Source organism: Gnatocerus cornutus, chromosome 5 (genome assembly GCF_029298725.1).
Source record: "Gnatocerus cornutus isolate USDA-ARS CGAHR chromosome 5, icGnaCorn1.1, whole genome shotgun sequence".
NCBI classification, from domain to species: domain Eukaryota; kingdom Metazoa; phylum Arthropoda; class Insecta; order Coleoptera; family Tenebrionidae; genus Gnatocerus; species Gnatocerus cornutus.
The window spans coordinates 7,865,213-7,887,447 of record NC_142237.1 but is presented as its reverse complement, the minus strand read 5'-3'; the positions used below and the strand labels follow the sequence as shown (position 1 = coordinate 7,887,447).

The following is a 22,235-nucleotide window of genomic DNA, read 5'->3' as shown; positions in this document are numbered from 1 at the left end:
TGACTTTCTGAAAAATATTTAATTGAAAAATTCACTTTTAAACACATTCCAATATAAGTAAATAAAAATTAGTTTAAACTCCCTCTCATTTCTTCTGTTTCTTCTTCTCTGCCTCCTCTTCTTTCTCTTTTTCGATCTCAGTAACGTATTTCTCGATAGTATCGCTGTCCAGCATGACCAACGGCTCTCCATGTCTCATAACAGCAATTTCAAGATTTTTCTGTCCTGACTGTACGACTTCCAACAACGCACGAATGGCCAATTTAACTGTGCCTCTTTCAGACGCGACTTCCTCTTGTGTGTAATACTTCTCTAAGAACTCCCTCACAGTCTTAGCAGAGCGGCCCGTTGCGTTAGCTTTCCACTCATAGTAGATCCCCGACGGCTCCGTCTGGTACAAATGTGGTTTACCATCATAGTCAAACCCACCAATTAAACAGGAAATGCCAAAAGGTCTTCTACCATTGCTCTGTGTGTACTTTTGTTTCAAACCAGCAATATACCGCGTGATATACTCAAGTGTGACAGGGTCCTCCACCGTCAATTTGTGCGACTGACATTCAATTTGTGCCCTATTGATTAAAATACGGGCATCGGCAGTCAAGCCAGCAAATGCCATAACTACATGATCATCTAAAAGGCAGATTTTTCGAACAGTACGTTCTTCTTGAAGTTTAGCAACGGATTTCTTTTCCACGCCTAAGACTACAGCGTCGGCCCCACGAACTCCGACCTGTGAACGAATGCTAGTCATTGAAACTTTTAGGTTATGGTGGGGCTTACCGCTGTGGAACCTTTACGAACGGCTTCTTGGGCATATTCTACTTGAAGTAAATGACCATCGGGAGAAAAGACGGTGATGGCTCGATCGTATCTTGCAGACATTTTTCAAAATTCTGAACCAACTTCAGCAACGAACACAACCTCAAAAAATATTATGCTTTGTAACCGCAGAGAAACGCATGCGCGTAATTTGACAGCTCTGACAGCTCTCATTTTTAAAAGTCATTTAAATAAAAAAAATAATGACATTTACGTTAAAAAAAGCAGCCCAAACAACGAACACAACAAAAAATTGTGCTTTTTTTATTAACCGAGTCCATATATCTATTTAATTTCAATAAAAAAATAACTAAATATTAGAAGCGCCATCTGGTGGACATGACAATGCTTTGCACGTTTTTTGACAGACCGCAGAAAGTGACAGGTGACAGAAATTTCATGTTTTTGCTGACGATGTGTGCGCCCGCCGGTTAATTCAATTGCTGTCCCATCTCGCCCAAGCGCTTTTATTTTATCTGTGCCCACACACAAAATTGCAGTTGTAACATCCTCCAGACTAACGATGGTCAAAACAAAGTTGCTCGTTTTGTCAATCCTCATTTGTTTTTGTAATGGTCATGGACATGATCACGACCATCTTCACCACGAGGACCACCACAGTCACGACCATGATGAGTCCCCATCGTTTAAATATTCGAAAACGGCCAACCAAAAATATGAACATCACTCACCTCCTCCTCCAGAAGTAGAACATCACAGTACAACGTCAGAAATATGGCTTCAAGCCATGGGTTCAACTCTTCTGATCAGTGCAGCCCCCTTTTTCATCCTTTTTTGTGTGCCTTTGGACAGCACGGACAAAGAACAGCCGCTGTTGAAAATTTTGCTGGCTTTTGCGTCAGGGGGGCTGTTGGGGGATGCATTCCTTCATTTAATTCCACACGCGACTATGGCAGTTGAGGGTGGTGGCCATGGGCATTCACATTCTCATGAACATGGGGAAGGAGAACACGCCCATGATATGTCAGTGGGGCTGTGGGTTCTAGCAGGGATAGTGACTTTTCTCATGGTTGAAAAGGGGGTAAGGATCGCTAAAGGGGGACACGGCCATAGTCATAAAGCCCCTGAGCAGAAAAAAGACAAGAAAGCAGTGGGAGACAGTGAAAAGAAAAACAAATCAAAAAATAAAAATGAAAAACAGAAAGAAGAAGTCAAAGAAATAAAAGTAGCTGGATACTTGAATCTAGCTGCTGATTTCAGCCATAACTTCACTGATGGTCTAGCAATTGGCTCTTCTTATTTAGCTGGAAATACAGTTGGGTTGGTGACCACCATCACCATTTTACTCCATGAAGTCCCCCATGAAATTGGAGATTTCGCCATTTTACTCCAATCAGGAGTTTCAAGAAAAAACGCGATGTTGCTCCAACTCACCACTGCACTGGGGGCTGTAGCAGGGACTGCAATCTCTCTCCTAGCCCAAAGTTCAACAGGGGAAATGAGTACACAATGGATTCTTCCTTTTACAGCGGGGGGGTTCATTTACATTGCACTGGTGTCTGTGATTCCTGAATTATTAGATGAAGAGAAACCAAGTCTGGTACAAACTGTTCTACAAGTAGCTGCCATGTTAGCGGGTGTGTTTATGATGGTATTGATAGCAGAGTATGAATGATTATACCTAAATATGTAATAGAGTGTTTCCTGGTACTTATAAAGTTTATTTCTACATAATCCAATCTATAATTATTTCCCTAAAACCATTTTGATTTGATCAAAGCAGTAATTTGCTTGCTCCACTGACTCATTGCTCTCATGTTTTTTACCTAAAAAAAAACGAATTTATTGAGTGTTTCTAGGTGGTGTTATAAGTACCTAATTTCCAGGCTTCTTTACAATACTTCTCGGCTTCATTTGCCACTCCTTTTTGCAGTAAAATTAACCCTAAATTCGCATGGACCACCCCTAAATGGGTTTTATCTTCTACATCCTGCCCAACGACGATCGCCTCTTTCAAATATCCCTGCGCCCTTTCAATATCCCCAGCTCTAAAACTTGTAGTCCCCAAATCATTCAACAAGAGCATACTTTGTTCAGTATTTCGCCCCTTGGTTGCTCTGCATGACTCATAAGCCTCCTTTAAATGGGCTAGAGCTTCAGGAACATTTCCAACGTCAAGAAGAAACTGCGCATACCAATCCTGGATAATTCCATACAACATTTGCGCGTCCACGTTATCATTTTTCTGCTTGTCAATTTGTTCCAAACACCACTTGTACCCTAAATCTGCCTTTTCAAGCTCTGCTTTCAATTGAGATATCCGCGCGAGTTTTAAGCTAATGTGAATAACCTACAAAAGTCAAAAAAATTATTATGTAATAATATCAAAACTCACACCTTCAGGTCATTTTGGTCCAAACCGCCCCCTAATAGGATCTGTAATACACTGACAAAAAGCTTCTCAGCTTTTTCTAACTGAAATGTGTCTAACGCTAAATTCGCCATTAAGTCATAACAATAAAGAATTCCCTGATGATTCTGTTGTTGCTGAGCTAATCGCAATGCTAAATGCAGCATTTGCTCAGCTTTTTCAAACTGTTCCCTCCGAGTACACAGTACAGCCCGTTTTAGCGTCATAATCAGCTCTGATTCTTTATCCTCGTCCTCTTCCGTGAAGCCTAACCAAGTCAATAAACTTACACCAATAGCAAAACCTGTGGTCTTCGCGTAAAGCCCCGATTTGGGGCCCACAACAGAATCACATAACCTCAAAGCGGCACTTGGTGAAACGAACGGCAATGTCATTCGCTGAGAGACAGTTACACTCAAGCGTTGGTGATGTCGAAATAATCTAAGCAAGTTTCTGTATGCCATGACTGTTTATTTTGGACGAAAATTCGAAATTTATAAATTATGTGACAGCTGTCATTTTCGGAGAGCACGTCCTATGATTAGCGGTATGAATACCGATATTCGCTGTCCCTGGTTGGTGAGCAATTTACCCGCTCGTCGGGTTCAAATTCAAACGTTTCATCATCTGAGGTGCAATATTCGGGTTTGTTAGACCTCCGAGGACGAAGTGCAGGAATACCGATAATGAATGGGGCATTTCTCATAAATCTTCTTAGCCGTCGAGCCACATCGGCCATGAAGGGAGAAATTCCACTGAAATGTTATAAATGTATCACTGGTTGTCTGAATAGCCCGGGAAATTGAACAAATAGATCCTTTTTGAGTGTTTCCTTACTTACCATGAAAGTAGCGATAAATTTATCATTCTCGTCGCGTGTAGAGCTGAGACGAGTATCAGGAAGCTCAGCAAGTAGCTCACAAACATTCCAGTTCCTTCTTTCTTGATAAACTCGAAAGATAATTCATAGTCAAAACTCAGGAAAATCATTTCAAACCACATGGCATAGGAAGGAAGAAGAGCAAGAACTGTTGTCTCCAAAGGAAACCAGAAACATCCCATGATGTATTCCAGAAAGAAGACAGTCAGGAAATACTAAAGAGTTTTTAAGTCTTTAATTCTAGCTACGATGAAGAACCCACCTGTGCCTGACCATTTCCTATCCATAACTTCCGCAACCTCTTCGGATACAACGGGAGGCTCCACAGGACCAGACCCATTGCCAACACCACCATCATGGATGACAACAACGGACCACATCCCCTTAAATCGGGACTTTTAAAAATGTAAAAGCCCAAAGCGTACTGCACCATTGCTACTAAGACGCAAATGAATTTAGCCATTTTGCGAAAAATTTTGATTACACGTCATAAGACACTGACATGCTGACAGGCTTGTTTCAACGTATCAAAGGTAGAGGAAAATCAGTTTACTTTAGTGAATTTTCCTCTTTGTGGAAATAGTGGAAATTAAATCTCACAAACGATTTCATGTATTTTTCATGTGGAATAATTCTTTTCGGGTGTGTTTGAAGAGGGTGAATACGAGATTAAAGACGATAAAGGGTTGGGTGGAGGCGGCAGTGACGAGAGGATACTTGTTGCATTCGGAAGCACTCTGTTACCGTGGAAACCGGGGCCAAGACTTGAAATGTTGCAATCAAAAGAGCTTAAAAGCTTGTGCAACGACTAGATTGCTATAAAAAAGAAATTAATTATTTCGGGGGTGAAGGGTGGATATTAATTTGATATCGGTTTATTGGAATGAAATAAAGAGGGATGATAAAGTTGATGAATTACGATTATAGTCATTGAAAGAGTGTTACAAACAATAAAAATCCAAGGGGCTTTAAGCAGACGTATTGATCGATTTCTCTATAATTAATTAATAATAATTACACATTAATTAGCATACTTAAGTAAGTTTTTAGGAACGAGGTATCTTTTTATTGTTTATTCCGATTGTTCACGAAACAAAATAAATACTCTTGTGGTTTTGTCTCGGAACTAGAAACCAGAAGCGGTAACATAAAATTTCCATTACACTGGATTTTCATCGGATAATATTTCTTCGTTCTGTCCATTCACTATATTTTTAGGCTCCACCACGCATTATTATTAATAAAATGCATATAACGCACGCCGGACTTTGGACTTATGGTTTGATTCAAAGGTGTAGCTGCATAATTCGAAATGTCACAATTTTTATCCAAAGCTACAATTAAACACGTTCTCTTGATGGTAAATTACAGCCAGTCTTGTGGGTTAATCCGCCTCTGACGTCATATGGGATTCACGTCGAAACGTTCCGAGCTATTTTCTCGGTAATGACCGATAATGCGTAACTTATCATTACTTATCTCTCATTAAATCCAAGCGTAAACCACTAGACTCCCATTTTTATCAGAATTATAACATCACAACTTCAAAATAGCGTGTTTCTTCCTCCATCAATACGTTGAATTTTATTCCTTTTTTTCCATAAAATTTAATTTTCGTCGAACGATATAGTGTTGGCGAAACCCGGTGAAGGGGTTCTGTGATCGATATCAGAGGTGGCCCCACTTCTCTTGTCACAGATTTAAAGGCCCGAGCTACTGTTGAATTGACTCTGTGAGTGCTTAGCTGTGATTCGTGCTGGTTGACTCCTGTTGCTTCAGCAGGATAATTTTTATTAGAAATGGAAGCTAATCAGTTCAAGGATTTTGCGAAGGAGATGATCGATTACGTCTCCGGTTATCTTGAGAATATTAGAGACAGGTGAGCAAAAGTGTGGCCTCGTGTGCTGTATTGTTGGAATTGCGTAAAGGATTCTTGTTTTCATAATATGTACATGCATTTACATCTTAAAAATGGAATGTAAGAAATTGCAGACATTTATTGTGTGCTTAAAATGAGTCATTACTCTTAGAAAACACTGCAATTTTCACCTTTCAATAGCTCATTGAGTGTGTGGAAAGAATATTCTGTTTGTTCAGTTGAATTAGGGCTATTGTTGACAAATTAAACGTAATAGTGTTAAAGGAGTCGACAGCGTCTTCATCTATTTCATCTGAGTTTGAATATTCCGTTATACAAAATTGACAACAAATTTAACTTCAAAATATTGCTTCTGTTCAAGAAGATTCAGATTTCAATTAATATCTATTAACAAGAACAAAGGAAATTGAAGTTTTTTAAGTGGATGAGATATAATTTTTTATTTCTGGGACCACAGCGTGCATTTATAGTCTTAGGACCGTAAAAGTGTCCTGCAAAGCCTTTATCGTACAAGGCAGAGACTTTGAAAGCAAAAATTTCCGTCTGTTTATTCAAGTTTTTGGAGTTATTTATCGAAATCAAAATAAATTTTACTTTTATTTGGTTATTTTGACTGTTTCAAGAATAAAAAATATTTGTTAAAAATTGTTCGTTCGTTGACTCTTGAGATAATTTTACTTGTTGTAATTACTTGTTTCGTTATTGTTTACGTGATCATATGACCTCAACTGTCCAATTTTGCCATTATTGCATCACTTTAATTATATTTGAAATTAGCATAATAAAATACACTTTTTCTTTATGGATTATTCTGAATAATTAAATAATAAACCACCGTACCGACTATTTTGAAGCATTGACCTTGCAAATAAATAATTATGCAGAATTTATGATTTCAATACAGTAGAATCTCGATTATCCGGGTACAGATTGTTTGTGCATAACTGGACCTATTTCTTCGGATTTTTGCAGATTTTTTTACTCAGAATAATTACTTTTATATGATATGTCTGATAGAGTTGATTGTTTAAATTTTTTTCAATATTAAGAAATGTTATTGTTTAAATATTTTTAATTAAAAAACGTTTGAAATTAACCTTTTGTCTGAAACTTATTTTTTCTATTCAATGGATTATCTCTGTGTATTTCAATTATCTGTGCAGGCTCCGGTCCCGAGATGCACAAATAATCGAGGTTGTACTGTATTTATTTTTTTTCAGTAATCAAAAGAAAGTTTGAAAGTTTGAATTGAATATACATTTTAAGTATGTAAAGTTTTTACTTTGGCTCATGTACGATAGGGTGACAATAATTGCATCTATTTTTATTCATTTCAGTCTTATTCAAAGTTTAAGTAAACGCAAGTAATGGAAAATTTGCAGTTCTTTACAATACTTGCCTTCAGTTTTAATAATGGAATATCTGTTGTAATATCTACTTTTTGTTTCATGACTGTGCACATATCTTGATTCAACGATCATGTTATTTATGCATCAATGCTTAATTGTCTGGAAAAAATCCAACATCTACTTTCAATTTTGATTCTACATTGAATAACAAGTAGAATAATAGAGACTTTTTTTAAAAATTCAGTTCTGATGTAGAAATATTTTTAATTTTTTTTAGTTAATTTGACGTTCTTACACATCAAACACAATAATTAAAAATTGTGGAAAAATAAGATTTTTTTCTATTGACCTTATTTATATTAAAACTTTTTGTTTGGAACCCGAAAGTTATTTGATTTAACAGAATTTCCGAATAAATTTGATTTTATTATTGATTACAGAGCAAGCTGTCTCTAGACTTATAGTAATTAATGATTACAAAACCGATTTTAAAATAGTTACGCATTCCTAAAACCTCATTAGGAAGTGATTTCTAGACCGCTACTGGCAAGCGATTGAAGTTTTATTTAATGTGTTTTCTATTAGCAGAAAATTAGCAAAACCTATTACGAATTATTGTAATAATTAAAAATATTTTAGACGTGTGCTTCCCACTGTGGAGCCCGGCTACCTCCGCCCGCTCATCCCTGCAAGCGCTCCAGAAAAACCCGACAAGTGGGAGGACGTGATGGCCGACATCGAACGCGTCATTATGCCCGGAGTAATTACCCGGAATCAATCACATCAACAACCACTAACTCAAACAATTGCAGGTGACCCATTGGCATTCTCCCCGTTTTCATGCGTATTTTCCGACAGCAAATTCATATCCCGCTATCGTCGCAGACATCCTTAGCGGAGCAATAGCGTGCATAGGTTTCACTTGGGTAATTATCCTTGAGCCTTTTATCCTTTTGAAACTCTGAGAACCGGAAATTTCGCATTTCAGATTGCCAGTCCTGCTTGCACAGAGCTTGAAGTCGTGATGCTGGATTGGTTGGGGAAAATGATAGGTCTCCCTCAGGAGTTTCTCGCTTGTTCCGGGGGAAAAGCGGGAGGCGTGATTCAGGGAACTGCTAGTGAGGCCACTTTGGTCGCACTTCTTGGAGCTAAAGCGCGCACGATCGCTGCTGTTAAGAAAGAACAACCGGAATTGAGTGACGCCGACATCGTTGCTAAATTAGTTGGATACACGTCAAGTACGAAGTTTTGCGGGAAATGAGAACAAAATGAAATGATTTTCTTTCTCTTTAGGTCAGAGTCATTCGTCTGTGGAACGAGCGGGGCTCCTCGGGGGCATACAGCTAAGGTCTCTTCAACCCGATGAAAAAAATAGACTCAGAGGTGAAACGTTGGAACTGGCTATCAAGGAAGACCGTGAAGCCGGCCTTATTCCATTTTATGTAAGTGTCGTTACTCTCTCTTGTTAAAAATCGGTTTCTAATCGGTGGGACCTTGACCATATTACAGTTTCTTGGTGGATATTTTATCGTATTTACACAAATATTGCGAGATCTTGCGTCATTCGTTCGCTTTGCACATTCAAATTGTCTTTTTTTTTCGGTAAAAATATACAACCAGTTTTTCAGTCATCGACTGCTGTGGATTGCAGAACTACACAAAATTTTCCATGAGCCAAAATCTAACCGAAAGTTTTTATTCAGGCTGTGGCGACTCTTGGCACCACCTCTTCTTGCACATTCGACAACCTTGAAGAAATCGGCCCTGTCTGCAACGAAAACAACGTCTGGCTTCATGTCGATGCCGCTTACGCCGGCTCTGCTTTTATCTGTCCAGAATTCCGTTATCTAATGAAGGGGATCGAACGCGCTGACTCCTTCAATTTTAACCCCCACAAGTGGCTCCTGGTAAACTTTGATTGTTCTGCTATGTGGCTGAAGGACCCTAGCTGGCTCGTGGATGCTTTCAACGTTGACCCTCTTTACCTAAAGCACGAACAACAGGGGTCAGCACCAGATTATCGCCACTGGCAAATTCCTCTAGGAAGACGCTTCCGCGCTTTGAAATTGTGGTTTGTTCTTCGTTTGTACGGAATTGAGAATCTGCAAGCACACATTCGTAAACACATAGAGTTGGCGCACTATTTCGAGGACCTCTTGAGGAACGACGACAGATTTGAAATCACAGAAGAAGTCGTGATGGGGCTGGTGTGTTTCCGACTGAAGAGGGCTAATGAAATAAACGAAGCACTATTGAAACGATTGAATGGAAGAGGAGTTATTCATTTAGTACCGTCAAAAATTAGAGATGTTTACTTTCTGAGGTTGGCGATATGCTCCAGGTACACGGAGAAGGAAGACATTGATATTTCCTGGAAGGAGGTCAAGGAGACCGCTGACGAAATTTTGAAGAAGTGAAGAGACAGACAGAGGACCGGAGACGACAAAGACAATCTAGACTTAATGTTGTATTATTTATTGTAGTTGTTATTTATTGTTGACAATGAAAGACGGACCAAAAAGACGTGGTGGACCAAGTTTAACCAAAAATAAAGACGTATGAGCATGCGTGTGTTTTTTTAATAATCTTTTTACTGTAATTTACAATCAAAACCACTTGAAAACATGTCACTGACTTGGTGGAGGACCGCCATATCGCTTTGTTAATTGTATTATCCTTTCCGCTTCTCTAATTCCGCTCAATCTTGCACCATGCACTGTTGAATGGTGACCAGCACAGGTGGCTTCTCCAGCAAAAAGTAAAATTGGAGGAATCGGCTCGCAGGTTCCCGGAACCGGGCAACTCAAATCACACTGGTGCCCCACGTGCGAGTTCAAACTCATGTAACTGTACGATCCGCAAAAGAACGGATCTGTTGCCCATTTCGATCTCAACACCGTGGAAGGATAAGGCAAAGAAGCATCTCCTGTAAATTGTCTCAACACCTTTGTGATACCTTCTGCGACCTCTTCGTCGCTAGCATGCTCCATGATCGCCGCTTCCGGTCCGGAAATATACGCGCAGAGAACGTGTTTGCTTCCATAGACTTCTTCAATGGCACTAAGTCCTTTTGTCCAATCAGTTCGTTTCGCCAGTTCGTCAGGCGACCAGGCTAAATTTATTCCTCCTTCGCACCACACCCAGAAAGGTCGATCATAATCTAGGAAGATCTTATCAACGTTTCCGTATCCAAGATTTTTTATGGCGTCCATCTTGCTTGCGGGAAGAGTCGGACAAAACATTTTATCCGCGTGCTCTTTGAGGACTCCCAGAGAAACAGTGAGGATTACGTAATCGGCGGGGAGTTCTTGGCCATCGCAACATTGTACGACAGCTCTTGGGGCTTTCTTTTCACGGGTTTGAACGGCGCCCCAGCGGATGTTGCCCACGGGTTTGTTGAGTTTGATGGCGTGATCTGGGAGGTCTCTCATGAGAGGAGACAAGACGCCGATGTAACCTAAGGGAATGCGGACGGAACCGCCTGGGATTTGGATGAAGCTGCCGTAGTTGTCAGCACTGACTTGACTTAAATCGTCCCCGCATCTGCAAAACAAGTGCATGTTTGATTGCATAATCATTCAAATATAAAAAGTAGTACCTTGTCCTCACACTGTTTGTTAAGCCGTACATAATCCTGGCCGCATCATATTTTTGATCCTCCGGGAAATTTTGCAGTTCTTGTTGGATCCTTAAACCTGTCTTACCATTAATACTGAACTTCATAAATACACATAAATACCAAAAAAGTTCAGCAAAGATCCGTGAAGTTTCCCCGTCCCCATACTAAACAGACTCGACGCTTCAGTTTCGATCTGTTTGAAAGTTTGAAACGCCAGAACAGCCACAGGTTGTTCAACAGTGCGCCCATCGCTGGTACAGAAAACTCCACTAATAGGTTTCACTCTTTGCAGTGGCGGTTTCAGGAGTCCTTCCTGCGCGGCAAGATTATAAACAGGATTTCCGACACACCCGCCCTCTATGTATTGGGCTCCCATTTCAGCGATGACATCACCGAGCCAGCAGGAATGAATCCTACCGCCGGGTCTGCAAAACGAATTTGATTAGCAAGAGCGCGCTACCAGTCTCGCATTTATTTCTTTTCTTTGGCACTTGAAATCAACACTGGCTACTACCTGTCGGTGGCCTCCAGAATCGTGAAATTGCAGATTCCGCATTGCGTCAGTCTCTGTGCAGCTGAAAGTCCTGCGATTCCTGCACCGACGATGACGACGGCGGGTTCAGGTTTGCAGGGGTCGACCATGCAGTCGGGAATGGTGCATACTTCGAGATCTCCAGCTTTTGGGGGTTGTTGCACTTTGGAGGAGTCGTTGCCGGATTTATGACACTGACGAGTGAGCGAATGGACAATACATCTGAGGAAATTGTGGGAAAACGGAATTATACAAGACGATGGATTACTTTACCTTGTTTTCTTTAGTCCGGTTAAATTTAAAAATTTGATCGACATTTTTACAACTCAAAAATTTTGGGAATCTGACTTTGAAAACCGAGACTTGACAACTACTTGATGCGTAAAAAATGTAGGAAAAAAACGAATTCTTTTATTTCGGATTTTTTGGGATTTTCCATGGTAGGCTACCGCTTGTAGGTACTGAAGCAGACAGAATGAGACAGTGACACTACGTGTGCGTAACGAAGACAAAATATTGTTGTTATAAATGCTCATAAATTTAATTAAAATCCTAACTGCCAATTAGCGATCAACTGATCGAATTCCTGCGGAAAAACCAGACAAGATAAAAGTTAGAAAAATAAACAATTTGTTTTTCCGAAAATAGTAAAAAAAAATTGCTCACTAAACAATGTCAATGCGCTTTTTTAATTATTGCAAAATTTCCCATTAATTTGAAGAGCTTGCCAACACATTTTTAAAATTGTAATTCCGTGATTCCTGCGAATCCACTCGCAGGACCAATTACTGGTTTTAATGACACATGTATGACGTCGCCTGGTGTGATTATCCAGATAAAAGGAATAGAGCGTAGCCCTTAGCAACGCAATCCGAAATCATCGACCAGGGTGGGTCCTTTTACTCAATGAAATGTCGTCTTACTCCAGCGTTGTTGCTGCAGAAGTGCAGCGATGACGTAATATTCGGGAAACTAGGACTTTCGCATAGGGGAGTGTCCTGAGAATACTAAAACTCAAAAGTTTCAATTCAAAGATTTACTTTTTTCGAGAACACGGAACAGATTATCAATAATTTTTATATATTGTTTCATCCATGGTAGCCGCCTTTACCACCACCACTTCCCCAGGATCCTGCTGAAGATTGTGACGAAGATGAAGACCAGGATCCACTAGAGCCATGTCCACCGCCATAACCGCCGCCGCCTCCAGGGTATCCACCGCCACCGCCACCGCAGGTATTGCAGCCCCCGCCGCCACCACCTTTGTAGCTGGGGGATCGTTTCTCGCGTCCAGTATCCTAAACAACAATAAATAAAAGATAAACAAACAGAATTTCTTACCTTATCCTTTTCAATAGTATTTGGATTTAGTGCGTAAAGAAGTCTACTCCTATAAGGATCCTCGCTGGGAATAACGTTGGAACTTTCATCTTCATTTGTAAACACTTGTGGAGATTGATTAAAAAGTTCCATGAGGTAAATTACCCCCACAGGCCGCGGTGCCGAGACTGTTATCGCCGAACATTGAAAGAACACTGAGGTCAAAGTGACCAGAAGACCAAATGCCACAAGATACTTCATCTTTGGAACTGATCATCTAACTTCAGCAAGATTACTTTTATAGGCGTAATTTTTATCCTGAAGTGGATTCGTCATTATGCAATATCATAAAAAGGTGTTTTTAAAGAGCGGCTGAAGTAAACAGAGACGGACTTTCCAAGAATCAAAAAATAAAGGACCAGAGATGGCACAAAAAAATGCTCCAAATTCTTGTTTTGACCAATCAGCAATTAAAAACCTGTTCTTTGCCTATGGATCCTATCGAACTAATTCAGAGATTTATTTGCTTTAGTTCCTAGTCCGAGCCTGGTTGAACGTATCGAATTAATTGTTCAATATTTCTTACTATGCTTGAATAAAAAAAAATCCGTAATTCCCCTTGTTTGCAGTAAAATATTAAAGCGCTAGTCCATGATGCAGTAATTATTAAGTTATTGTTCTGGGTTCTTGGAAAGGCCCCAGGTTCTCAAGTCAAGGTCACATCTTACCTGCCAATTTACTTTTCTTCTAAATATATAGTATGTAAAATAGGAGTTATGTCATCAAAAAGGCGTTTAAAGAAGATTTTACGGCTTTATTAATTAAAAGTTTGCGTCAGGAATAAGAGGTGACTTTGAAAACACTGCTTGTTGGCCGATTTATGGTTTTTGTGTAGTCACAATGGCGAGTATTCAGGTATGTATGGTAAGAAACAAAATTTAAAATAATCTGCATTAGAATAATTCAATAATATTATTATTATGTATTTACTTTAATTTTTTTACATAAAAATTAGATTTTGATGACTTTTGTACTTATAAGAAAACTTGCAACTATTTAAATTAGAGAGGCAGTCTAGTGGAAAAAGTAAAATAACAACCTCATTTGTTCGTTATTCATTAGAATTAATGGCAACTTTTGTTTATCATTAAGAATATATTTTGATTTGTTGTGGTTAGACAAGTTTTTAATTTATATACAATGCGTTTTATGGCAATTTTTGATTAAATATGGAAAAAGAGTATAACGAGTTATGGTTGGGTTAAATTTGACACCTTTATTTGTGCTCAAACCTCATTTTTCCTGTGGAGATTTTTTTGTATGTGCTAAATTTAGTTGAAATGCGGCTCTGTAATTGTTCATTTAGATGAGCCAATTACACAATGCTGATTTCTTAAAACATCTGCAATTTCTGTAGAATGTCAAACAAGAATTTTTGTCAAATGGTCACCAAACTGTAGGAGCATGTTGTTCATCAATCATTATTATTTTGCGATTAGTAAAAAAACTTGATATTTGCTTGTGAAGCCATCTATTAATCAAAATTAATTTGTATCCATTACAAGATATCTAACTTATCCTTTTCAAACCGTGCTGGTTTTCAAAATTACTCCTTTGTAAATGAGTTATGTAATTCTCTACAGGAAAAATGACGTATAGTTAATTTATAGACTTGCGTTTTTTCAAGATAGTATTTAAAACGTAAGAGATCTCTATGAAAGTCTACGATAGTAAAGAAATTGGCGACTTATATTGTGGTTGTTGATGATACCAGAAAATTTTATGTATTTTGATGTTGGTCCCGATAAATTTGATTCGATTTTTTTAATCGTTATAGTATTGCCTTGGAAAAATGTAGTATTACGTATTTATAAACAGAAATGTGTGTCTTAAAAAATCGAAATTGTGTACTGCTAATAAAAAGATTTAAAAACTCATAACTACATAAACATTTCTTTTTCAATCTTCAATGTATAATATACAAACTGTTTTGGTGAAATGCACCAGTTACCGATTTTAAACGCCAAAAAGTAAGTGTCAATAGCATTGAAATGAGTTTGTTTAAGGTTATGGGAAAATCAGTACTGTGCCTAATCAAATTCGTAACATTCATTAGGTGGTTTTGACAAATTTGTTGTGCATCTGTATCCCAATAGATATAATATTTAACAATAATGCATTCTAACCTTGAAATGTGTTTTCTTCTCACTTGTTGGTTCGTCAAAATAAAAAAAAAATATACCTACTGGTTTTTCTCATCTTTATAAATCATCATTTAATTGTAACCTCATTTGGTATGTTCGGACAAGTATGTAAATAAGAGATATTAGAAGAAGATTTATTACAATTTTTTATTACAATAATAATCATCAGTACATTTAAAACAGCTTTAAAAAATCCCTATTATGTAATGCTAAATTAGGACTGTGATGTTTATTTTCCGCTGAAAAATAAACACGTTATTTTGGTTCTCATTTTTAACTAGAAGGTCTTACTAGCTGCCACTTTTGCTGAAACTTGAGGCTGACGCTGATGCTGAGCTTGAAGCAAAACTACCGCTTTTACCGCCGCCGCCGCCAAATCCACCGCCACCGTCTCCGCCGTAGCCTCCATGGCCTCCGTGACCTCCTAAGCCACCTCCGCCTAAACCACCACCTAATGAAAATGTAAGATAATTTATTTTAAACAAAATTTGTGTTTTTAGTACCTCCTCCTAATCCGCCGCCACCTCCTAATCCGCCGCCACCTCCAAAGCCGCCGCCTCCTGAAAGAGATGTTTTATTATTCTTTGTTTTTTTAATGAAATCTCTAGTTTACCGCCAAATCCGGCGCCACCGCCTTTACCGCCGCCAAATCCACCGCCTTTTCCACCCCCGAGACCTCCAGAGCCGCCATACCCACCAGAATCGGAACCACCGAAAATAATATCTCCGCTGGCACCACCGCCGCCTCCTTTTCCACCTCCGAATCCTCCACCTTTGCCTCCGCCAAGGCCGGATCCGTCAAAACCACTATCTATACCGCCTCCATATCCACCGCCTTTACCACCGCCAAAACTTCCGCTGCTGCTACTGCTGCTTGCTTCGCTGCCTCCAAAACCTTTTTTCAAAACGTGGGGTTTAGATCGAATTATTTAAATAAAATTAAGTACTTACCACCTCCTCCTCCACCACCTAGGCCACCACCACCTCCATGAGCACCGGCTCCTCCACCACCGAAACCACCTGATCCACCACCTCCAAGACCTCCGCCGTGTCCACCGGCGCCACCGCCTCCAAAACCTCCTCCGTGTCCACCAGCGCCTCCGCCTCCACCTCCAAGACCGCCGCCGTGTCCGCCGGCTCCTCCAAGCCCACCGCCATAACCGCCCGAACCTCCATAACCACCACCGGTGGCTCCGGCTCCAGCGCCTCCGTGGCTTCCTGCTCCTCCGCTACCAAATCCGCCTCCTCCGCCAAGGCCGCCGCCACCACCGTGACCACCGGCGCTGCCTCCGCCATAACTTAATCCTCCACTGTGTGCTCCACCGCCACCAAGTCCACCTCCTCCTCCGCCGCCGAGGCCTCCGCCTCCACCATGTCCGCCGCCGAGACCTCCGCCTCCACCGTGTCCACCGCCGAGTCCGCCGCCTCCACCATGGCTTCCTCCAAGGCCTTTACCACCTCCTAAGAGGCCTGCTAATCCGCCTAATCCACCTCCTCCGCCTGAGCCTCCACCAAATCCACCTCCGAATCCGCCTCCGAATCCACCGCCTCCGCCGAAGCCTCCTCCTCCTCCGCCGCCGCCTCCTCCTCCGCCGCCAAATCCGCCACCTGAGCTACCTCCTTTGCCGTAGGAACCATAAGGAGAACGTTTTCGTCTAGAAACGTATGACAGTTTCTGAGAAACAAATTGTTAGTTAAAAAATAAAACAAAAAATCGATGTTTTTACCTCTAAATTTTCTAACGTTTTTCCATTAGGATAGTACACATAGTTCCCATCTTCAGGTACAGGCTTTACCCTCAAGAACCCTGGATAGAAATCTTGCTCTCGAGGAATTTCGTTATTAATCCCACCATCTTCTAAATTTTCAATCTTTGGTTCATTAATTACAACTTCGTACAAAATCCGCACAGGTCTTCGCACTGAGAGAGGAACTGGAACAGGTTCTTCGGCGAACACACCGAAAATTAGAACCAGAAGTGGTAATGACCACCGCATGTTTGAATCTGATACACTCCGTGACCATCATCCGTTTTTATACCATTTTCAATCTTCATTATATCATTGCTGTTTTTATTACACATGGAGAATCACGATCCGATTATATAATCACAACAAAAAACAACGAAGATCCTATTATTCGTAACATTTGTCGACTTAGTTAACAAATCTTCTTAGTATTGGAATATTTTCAGCACTTTAAATAAGAAGAATAGCAAAATTCAATCACTATTCAAACGAAACAATTACGTGATTGGGATAAGAAAAACACTAACAGAATGGACTTGACATTTCTAGGTTCCCAGAAAATAACATTTCGAACGTGTTTTAATTCCTGAAATAACAATGGATTCGTTTGAACCTAATCTACATAATCGATTACAATTATATTGATTAAGTGGAATAATAAAATCTGTCTTCGCAATAATATCCTTTGTTAAACAACGCGGGCGGTGATTAATATGTGTTAACCGCAAATGCGAAACTATTATACCTATCATTATAGATTTATGGAGTCGTATTTCAAAGTTATTATTATGACTTTGAAAAAATTGGTAATTAACACATTGAAATAATTTCAGGTAATAATAATTTTTTGGCCTCTTTTTAATTTGTAAATCACACTTTTCCGTTGTACACGTATGCATATGCATAAATATTAATGGTAACTCTACTATTGCGTTGTTGCATAGTGCGGCAAAACTGCAGGAGTGCGGTAAAAAAAGTCTGATTATAGTACTGACCGCTCAGGGGCATGTAAAAGAAAAGCTGTCTTTATCACAACAAAGATTGTTTTCCAAAGTATTATTTACATAGTTCTTTCTTTATTTAAAATTATTTTTCCACCTAAAAGAATCCAAATAAAAATTAATTTTATTGGTGCTGCCATATATTAGAAAATTCAAAAATTGCTTCTTACAAATGTCGCAATACGTCTCTCTAGCCAATGCCAATTTGCAGTTCAGGCGGCAAACTTTGCTGTCGTGTCGAAATATCTTAGCATTTTCTCAAATGTAAATAACTATTTCGAAGAATTTGCTGAAATATGCTCATTTGATGAATCATTTAATTTTTGACTTCCACATAATTTTCAATATCGTTTTTTCTTCTGTTTTTTTTATCTATTCTTTAAAGTGTATCCTTTTGTATTGAATTTCCTTTTATCATTTTAACATAATTAAATATTTTTTAAATATTTATTTAGATTAGAACAACGCTCCGCAGAGAAGAAATTTTATTGGTTAGCTAATCATTTAGGTAAATGTAAATTTATGTAGCTATTACAAAATTTATAAATTCTTGTTCTGCTGATTACCAAAATATTTTAAGAAGCATAGAACTGGAATTAGTTTTTTCTAACAGCTTCCACGTTTATGTTTACATTTGTTTCAGGTTATAATTTTGAACACCATTAGTCATACTTTAAATTTGTATTTTTAGGTTACTCATTGTATCGATATCATACTGTATAATTTAAAAGTTTTATTTAGAGTATCAATAAAATATATCTTCTGTGACAAAAATAGTGCACAAAATACGCAAAAAAGCTCTTTATATGGCGATGATAAAATTTTACGATAAAATAATTTCGCATGTAACGTCATTGAATATATTCATATCAATTGTGTTGAAATTTACATTTCCTTAGTTTATTGTTAAATTAAATAAACACATAAAAAATGACACTTGCATTACAGCAAGTAACTATAAAACCACAAACCAACCTTGACCTTTGTCGTTGAAAAATTCAATGCTTTGACGAGTAATAATAAGCATTTGAAAGCGCTTAATTGTTAGCAAATTTAATAATAACGCTAATTAAATTGATTAGAAGCACATGTATAACTATTGGATGAGTAACTTAATTATCATCTTGAATTATTATAAAATTAAGTGTCTACAATCTTGATTGTGACTTTGAGACATGGTAAACCCAATTTGAATCATCTCTTTAAAATAACCACCAAATTCTGTGCAAATATGCGTTAAAAGTCTGTACCAAAAACCACCTCGTTACTTGACAATTCAAGGTAACAACAAGACTGATGTAATGGTTTTTCCTCGCCCATAAGTCGCAAAATTTGATTCTAATCTTAGATCAATTAATTAAGAAGATCGTGTCTATCCACTCGACACATAAATTATCGTTGAATATGCAATAAAAAAATCCTTGAATATTTCAACTTCGTTACTTCAATTTGCATTAGAGATTTCGGGATTTCAGGTTTCCCCTGCAATTATAATAGAGTTGGTCCTTGACTGCAGTAGTCTTCCACTTGAAAAAATAAAAATGAAATTTAATATCCTGCTCCATTTCAGCGATTGGTTTCTCCACCGCATCTGCCCCCAAATTTTTGAATGGATTCGTCAAAATAATCCTCCAAAAAGCCGTCCGACCTCCGCAATAATTTATTCGATTTGCGTCAACGCGAAAAAAATTAATTCCGCTGAAAAAGAGCGACTCCGTTGCGGCCGCAGGAATCTTTGACGGGAGGCCGCGGAAACGCGCGAAGTCGTTCGTTCTTCTCCTGCCGCGTCCCACATATCCTTCTGGATAGGATTCTGTAGCGCCCTCGCATCCAGGTGGTCAGAACGCGAACTACATCTTGGATGGTGCACACACCCGTTTATTGTTATACATTATTAAACAAAGTAGTTACAGCATTGCGTAACAATCGCTCAATTAACCGAAAGTGTGACTGTTAAACCTCTTGTAATAATTATGTGATTTACCGAAGTGTGCTGTGAATAATTGGTTACTAATAATTAATAAATTGACGTTAAAATGTTGCTAGGTTTAAGGTACACATTTTTGCTGAGTTGTCGCTTTATTATGAGTTAAATGAATTTTTTACGCCGTTATCCTTAGCGCAATTTCTTTGTATTCACCTTGTTTATGTATTTATTATTTTTAATAAACGATAAGAGCAATGACGTTTCTGTTCACTTAGTCACGCTGGAGGGCTTTATTTTCCATTTTCCACAGGACGAAAATCATGGTGCAAGTTTAAACCTCACCCACATCAAATCAAAAGTCGTTAAACCGAAAAACCTTAAATTACCGAGTGAACCGAGTTCCAACCCCGAACTGTTCGATTGAAGAAATTCCTATTTTGTTAGTGTCCTTCGATTTTATACGAAAAGACTTGGGATTAGGCCTAATTAACATTAGGTAAGTCCTAGCCCGGAATTGCATGCTCGGTTGAGGTTATATCGATTGGGTTGGGTCACACCTTAGAAATTACTTAGATGTTGATGTGCTGGTACACGCCCATATTTTCAAAAATGAACCAAAACAAACGTCGATCGCACGGATAGAGCGCCCTCCAACGGTCGAAGGACCACACCCGCGCCTATCGAACGCACGCACACGAGTTTTTCAATTTGAATACATAGAATATTACATCGCATATGTCGCTTTAAACATTCATGTTTATTGGTCTTTGACTTCCCGCTTTTCAAGGGAAAACGAGTTTACTGAGATACGAACGTCCCAGGGATTCGAACTTTATTTCCAAGTTTTAATTAGCAGAGGAGAGAAATAGAAAAAAAATTAATGACGCGGATTGGAACGACCGGAGGAAGATAAAACGGCCACTCGACCAAAATTGGATTAAAGCAATAAAAGAAAAACAAAGAAAAATTAACGATTAGTTTGTCTGGATTATCTCAGCACTGATTACTCTTGTAAATTAATCAATGAAAAAAACGATTTTTAAATCGCGCAGCTTTATCTGATAATGTAAATTACAAATATAAGCAATATAAATCTTAAAGTACAATCATGCTATGTTAATATATGCAATTTCTAAGATTTGCGTGCTTGCAAAATCTGATATCTAACTGTTTTACATTAGTAAAGTTTACCTTTAACTGCTGAGGCGTCGAAAATGACTTCCGACAACATCGCATGACTTATAAAATATGAGTCTTTAATTGAACAGAAGGCGAACTTAAGTGATTAAAGTGGCACTTGGAAAAGATCGATTTATAATTTTTTAGCTTGCAAATTGTAATGAAAAATGAGTTAAAGATATTCCAAAGTTTCCGTGGTGATGTTCTCTATATGTCATTTTTTGCAGAGAAATTGCCGATTTCCAAATTAGAAATTTTAGAAATTAGCAGGATTTAAAAGTTAGATACCTGTAGTAATACATGTCAATTTTGTTTAATAGATGGCTTCACAAGCTACTGTCGAATTTTTTATTAATCTCAAAATATTATGGTCAAAAACACAAAGTTTTAAAATATCTGCCAATCTGCACTGAGAATAACAAAAACAAGTTTATTACTGATGCTCCGACAATTTGGTGACAATTTGACAAATGTGACAGTTTTTGTTTAAAATCTTCAGGAATTGCAAAAGTTTAAAAAATTAGTTTTTAGGCGACGTAAATTGGAAATAAAATTTTTAGGCCTTAAAAGCGGTCTAAAAGTGAGTCTTTTCTGGCCGCAAACATTTTCGGCCGATCTATGGTGGCGCCATCTATGCATAGTTTTGCATATTACATCAAGATACCGATATTACCCCTCAATTTTGTAATTATTTGGGTAAAATCAAATCGGCAAACTGATGTGAAGTGCAACAAAGACATCAAACCTAATTCATACAAATTGTGAAGCTATACATGCCAAAACTGCAAATGTAAATAAAGAAAATATGAACTTTTCTGAAGAATTCATAAATATTTACAATTATTCAGTTGTTATAAATGATTAAATCAATAAATCAAAAATAAAAATTAATTAATTTGTAAATTTAATGATGTCGCCTAAAAAATCTTGTGTGTATCACGGCCAAAAAGTGCCATTTTGCCCTTGCCTTCTTTCTGGCCTCGGCTATCGCCTCGGCCATTAAAAAAAAGCTCAGCCAAAAAAGAGACACTTTTTGGTCTTGGTACACAAATAACTATTGTGTAACTCGCTCTGATGAACGACCAATCACAAAGCCGAAGTTTAAATTTGGCGTTTACAAAACATTCTCTGCGGGAAAAATTAGATTTAGATTTTTTATATAGCATAGAACATTTTTTTTATCATTTTCCCATTTGTAAAGTTAAAAAATTAAAAAGTTTTGTCGAAAAATTACTCATTTTAAATTTAGAGTGAATGATCTATTTCTGCCAATAGTTTATGCCGGGACGAATTGCGCACAAAATTTTTTTATTTGATTGTCCGAAAGAGAAACAGTTTATTAAAGCATAAAACTTCTACAAAAAATTGAAAATGGTAAATAAATTTTACAAAGATTCTATTATT

The 22,235-nt window shown here is 38.3% G+C and overlaps 8 protein-coding genes across 8 annotated transcripts; 2 read left to right on the top strand and 6 right to left on the bottom strand.

The window, feature by feature from the left end:
- On the bottom strand, positions 1–1,001 carry LOC148174068 (proteasome subunit alpha type-7-1-like). Its single transcript, XM_088035886.1, has 2 exons — positions 784–1,001; positions 1–733 (listed from the first exon to the last, which is right to left on the bottom strand). Exons 1-2 carry the CDS (start codon positions 883–885, stop codon positions 86–88), a joined length of 750 nt encoding a protein of 249 aa, XP_087892012.1. The 5' UTR covers positions 886–1,001; the 3' UTR covers positions 1–85.
- A 169-nt stretch (positions 1,002–1,170) lies between these two features.
- Catsup (zinc transporter catecholamines up) lies at positions 1,171–2,517 on the top strand. Its single transcript, XM_088036672.1, has one exon. It carries the CDS (start codon positions 1,346–1,348, stop codon positions 2,456–2,458), a length of 1,113 nt encoding a protein of 370 aa, XP_087892798.1. The 5' UTR covers positions 1,171–1,345; the 3' UTR covers positions 2,459–2,517.
- On the bottom strand, positions 2,484–3,752 carry Ttc19 (tetratricopeptide repeat domain 19). The gene is made up of 3 exons (XM_088036673.1): positions 3,181–3,752; positions 2,659–3,133; positions 2,484–2,609 (listed from the first exon to the last, which is right to left on the bottom strand). Exons 1-3 carry the CDS (start codon positions 3,655–3,657, stop codon positions 2,530–2,532), a joined length of 1,032 nt encoding a protein of 343 aa, XP_087892799.1. The 5' UTR covers positions 3,658–3,752; the 3' UTR covers positions 2,484–2,529.
- On the bottom strand, positions 3,735–4,536 carry LOC148174065 (uncharacterized). Its single transcript, XM_088036785.1, has 3 exons — positions 4,336–4,536; positions 4,035–4,288; positions 3,735–3,948 (listed from the first exon to the last, which is right to left on the bottom strand). The coding sequence occupies exons 1-3, from the start codon at positions 4,534–4,536 to the stop codon at positions 3,735–3,737; spliced, it is 669 nt and encodes a 222-aa protein (XP_087892911.1).
- Positions 4,537–5,738: 1,202 nt separating this feature from the next.
- On the top strand, positions 5,739–9,868 carry LOC148174064 (aromatic-L-amino-acid decarboxylase-like). Its single transcript, XM_088036567.1, has 6 exons — positions 5,739–5,952; positions 7,941–8,061; positions 8,114–8,227; positions 8,290–8,539; positions 8,595–8,743; positions 9,005–9,868. Exons 1-6 carry the CDS (start codon positions 5,873–5,875, stop codon positions 9,716–9,718), a joined length of 1,428 nt encoding a protein of 475 aa, XP_087892693.1. The 5' UTR covers positions 5,739–5,872; the 3' UTR covers positions 9,719–9,868.
- Positions 9,831–11,981, bottom strand: LOC148174063 (spermine oxidase). The gene is made up of 5 exons (XM_088036566.1): positions 11,726–11,981; positions 11,435–11,674; positions 11,041–11,345; positions 10,900–10,996; positions 9,831–10,844 (listed from the first exon to the last, which is right to left on the bottom strand). Exons 1-5 carry the CDS (start codon positions 11,767–11,769, stop codon positions 9,929–9,931), a joined length of 1,602 nt encoding a protein of 533 aa, XP_087892692.1. The 5' UTR covers positions 11,770–11,981; the 3' UTR covers positions 9,831–9,928.
- A 492-nt stretch (positions 11,982–12,473) lies between these two features.
- LOC148174062 (uncharacterized) lies at positions 12,474–13,068 on the bottom strand. The gene is made up of 2 exons (XM_088036686.1): positions 12,794–13,068; positions 12,474–12,750 (listed from the first exon to the last, which is right to left on the bottom strand). Exons 1-2 carry the CDS (start codon positions 13,031–13,033, stop codon positions 12,541–12,543), a joined length of 450 nt encoding a protein of 149 aa, XP_087892812.1. The 5' UTR covers positions 13,034–13,068; the 3' UTR covers positions 12,474–12,540.
- A 2,028-nt stretch (positions 13,069–15,096) lies between these two features.
- LOC148174061 (uncharacterized) lies at positions 15,097–17,010 on the bottom strand. Its single transcript, XM_088037552.1, has 6 exons — positions 16,704–17,010; positions 15,928–16,651; positions 15,590–15,871; positions 15,480–15,536; positions 15,268–15,427; positions 15,097–15,215 (listed from the first exon to the last, which is right to left on the bottom strand). Exons 1-6 carry the CDS (start codon positions 16,971–16,973, stop codon positions 15,206–15,208), a joined length of 1,503 nt encoding a protein of 500 aa, XP_087893678.1. The 5' UTR covers positions 16,974–17,010; the 3' UTR covers positions 15,097–15,205.
- Between the last annotated feature and the right edge of the window lie 5,225 nt (positions 17,011–22,235).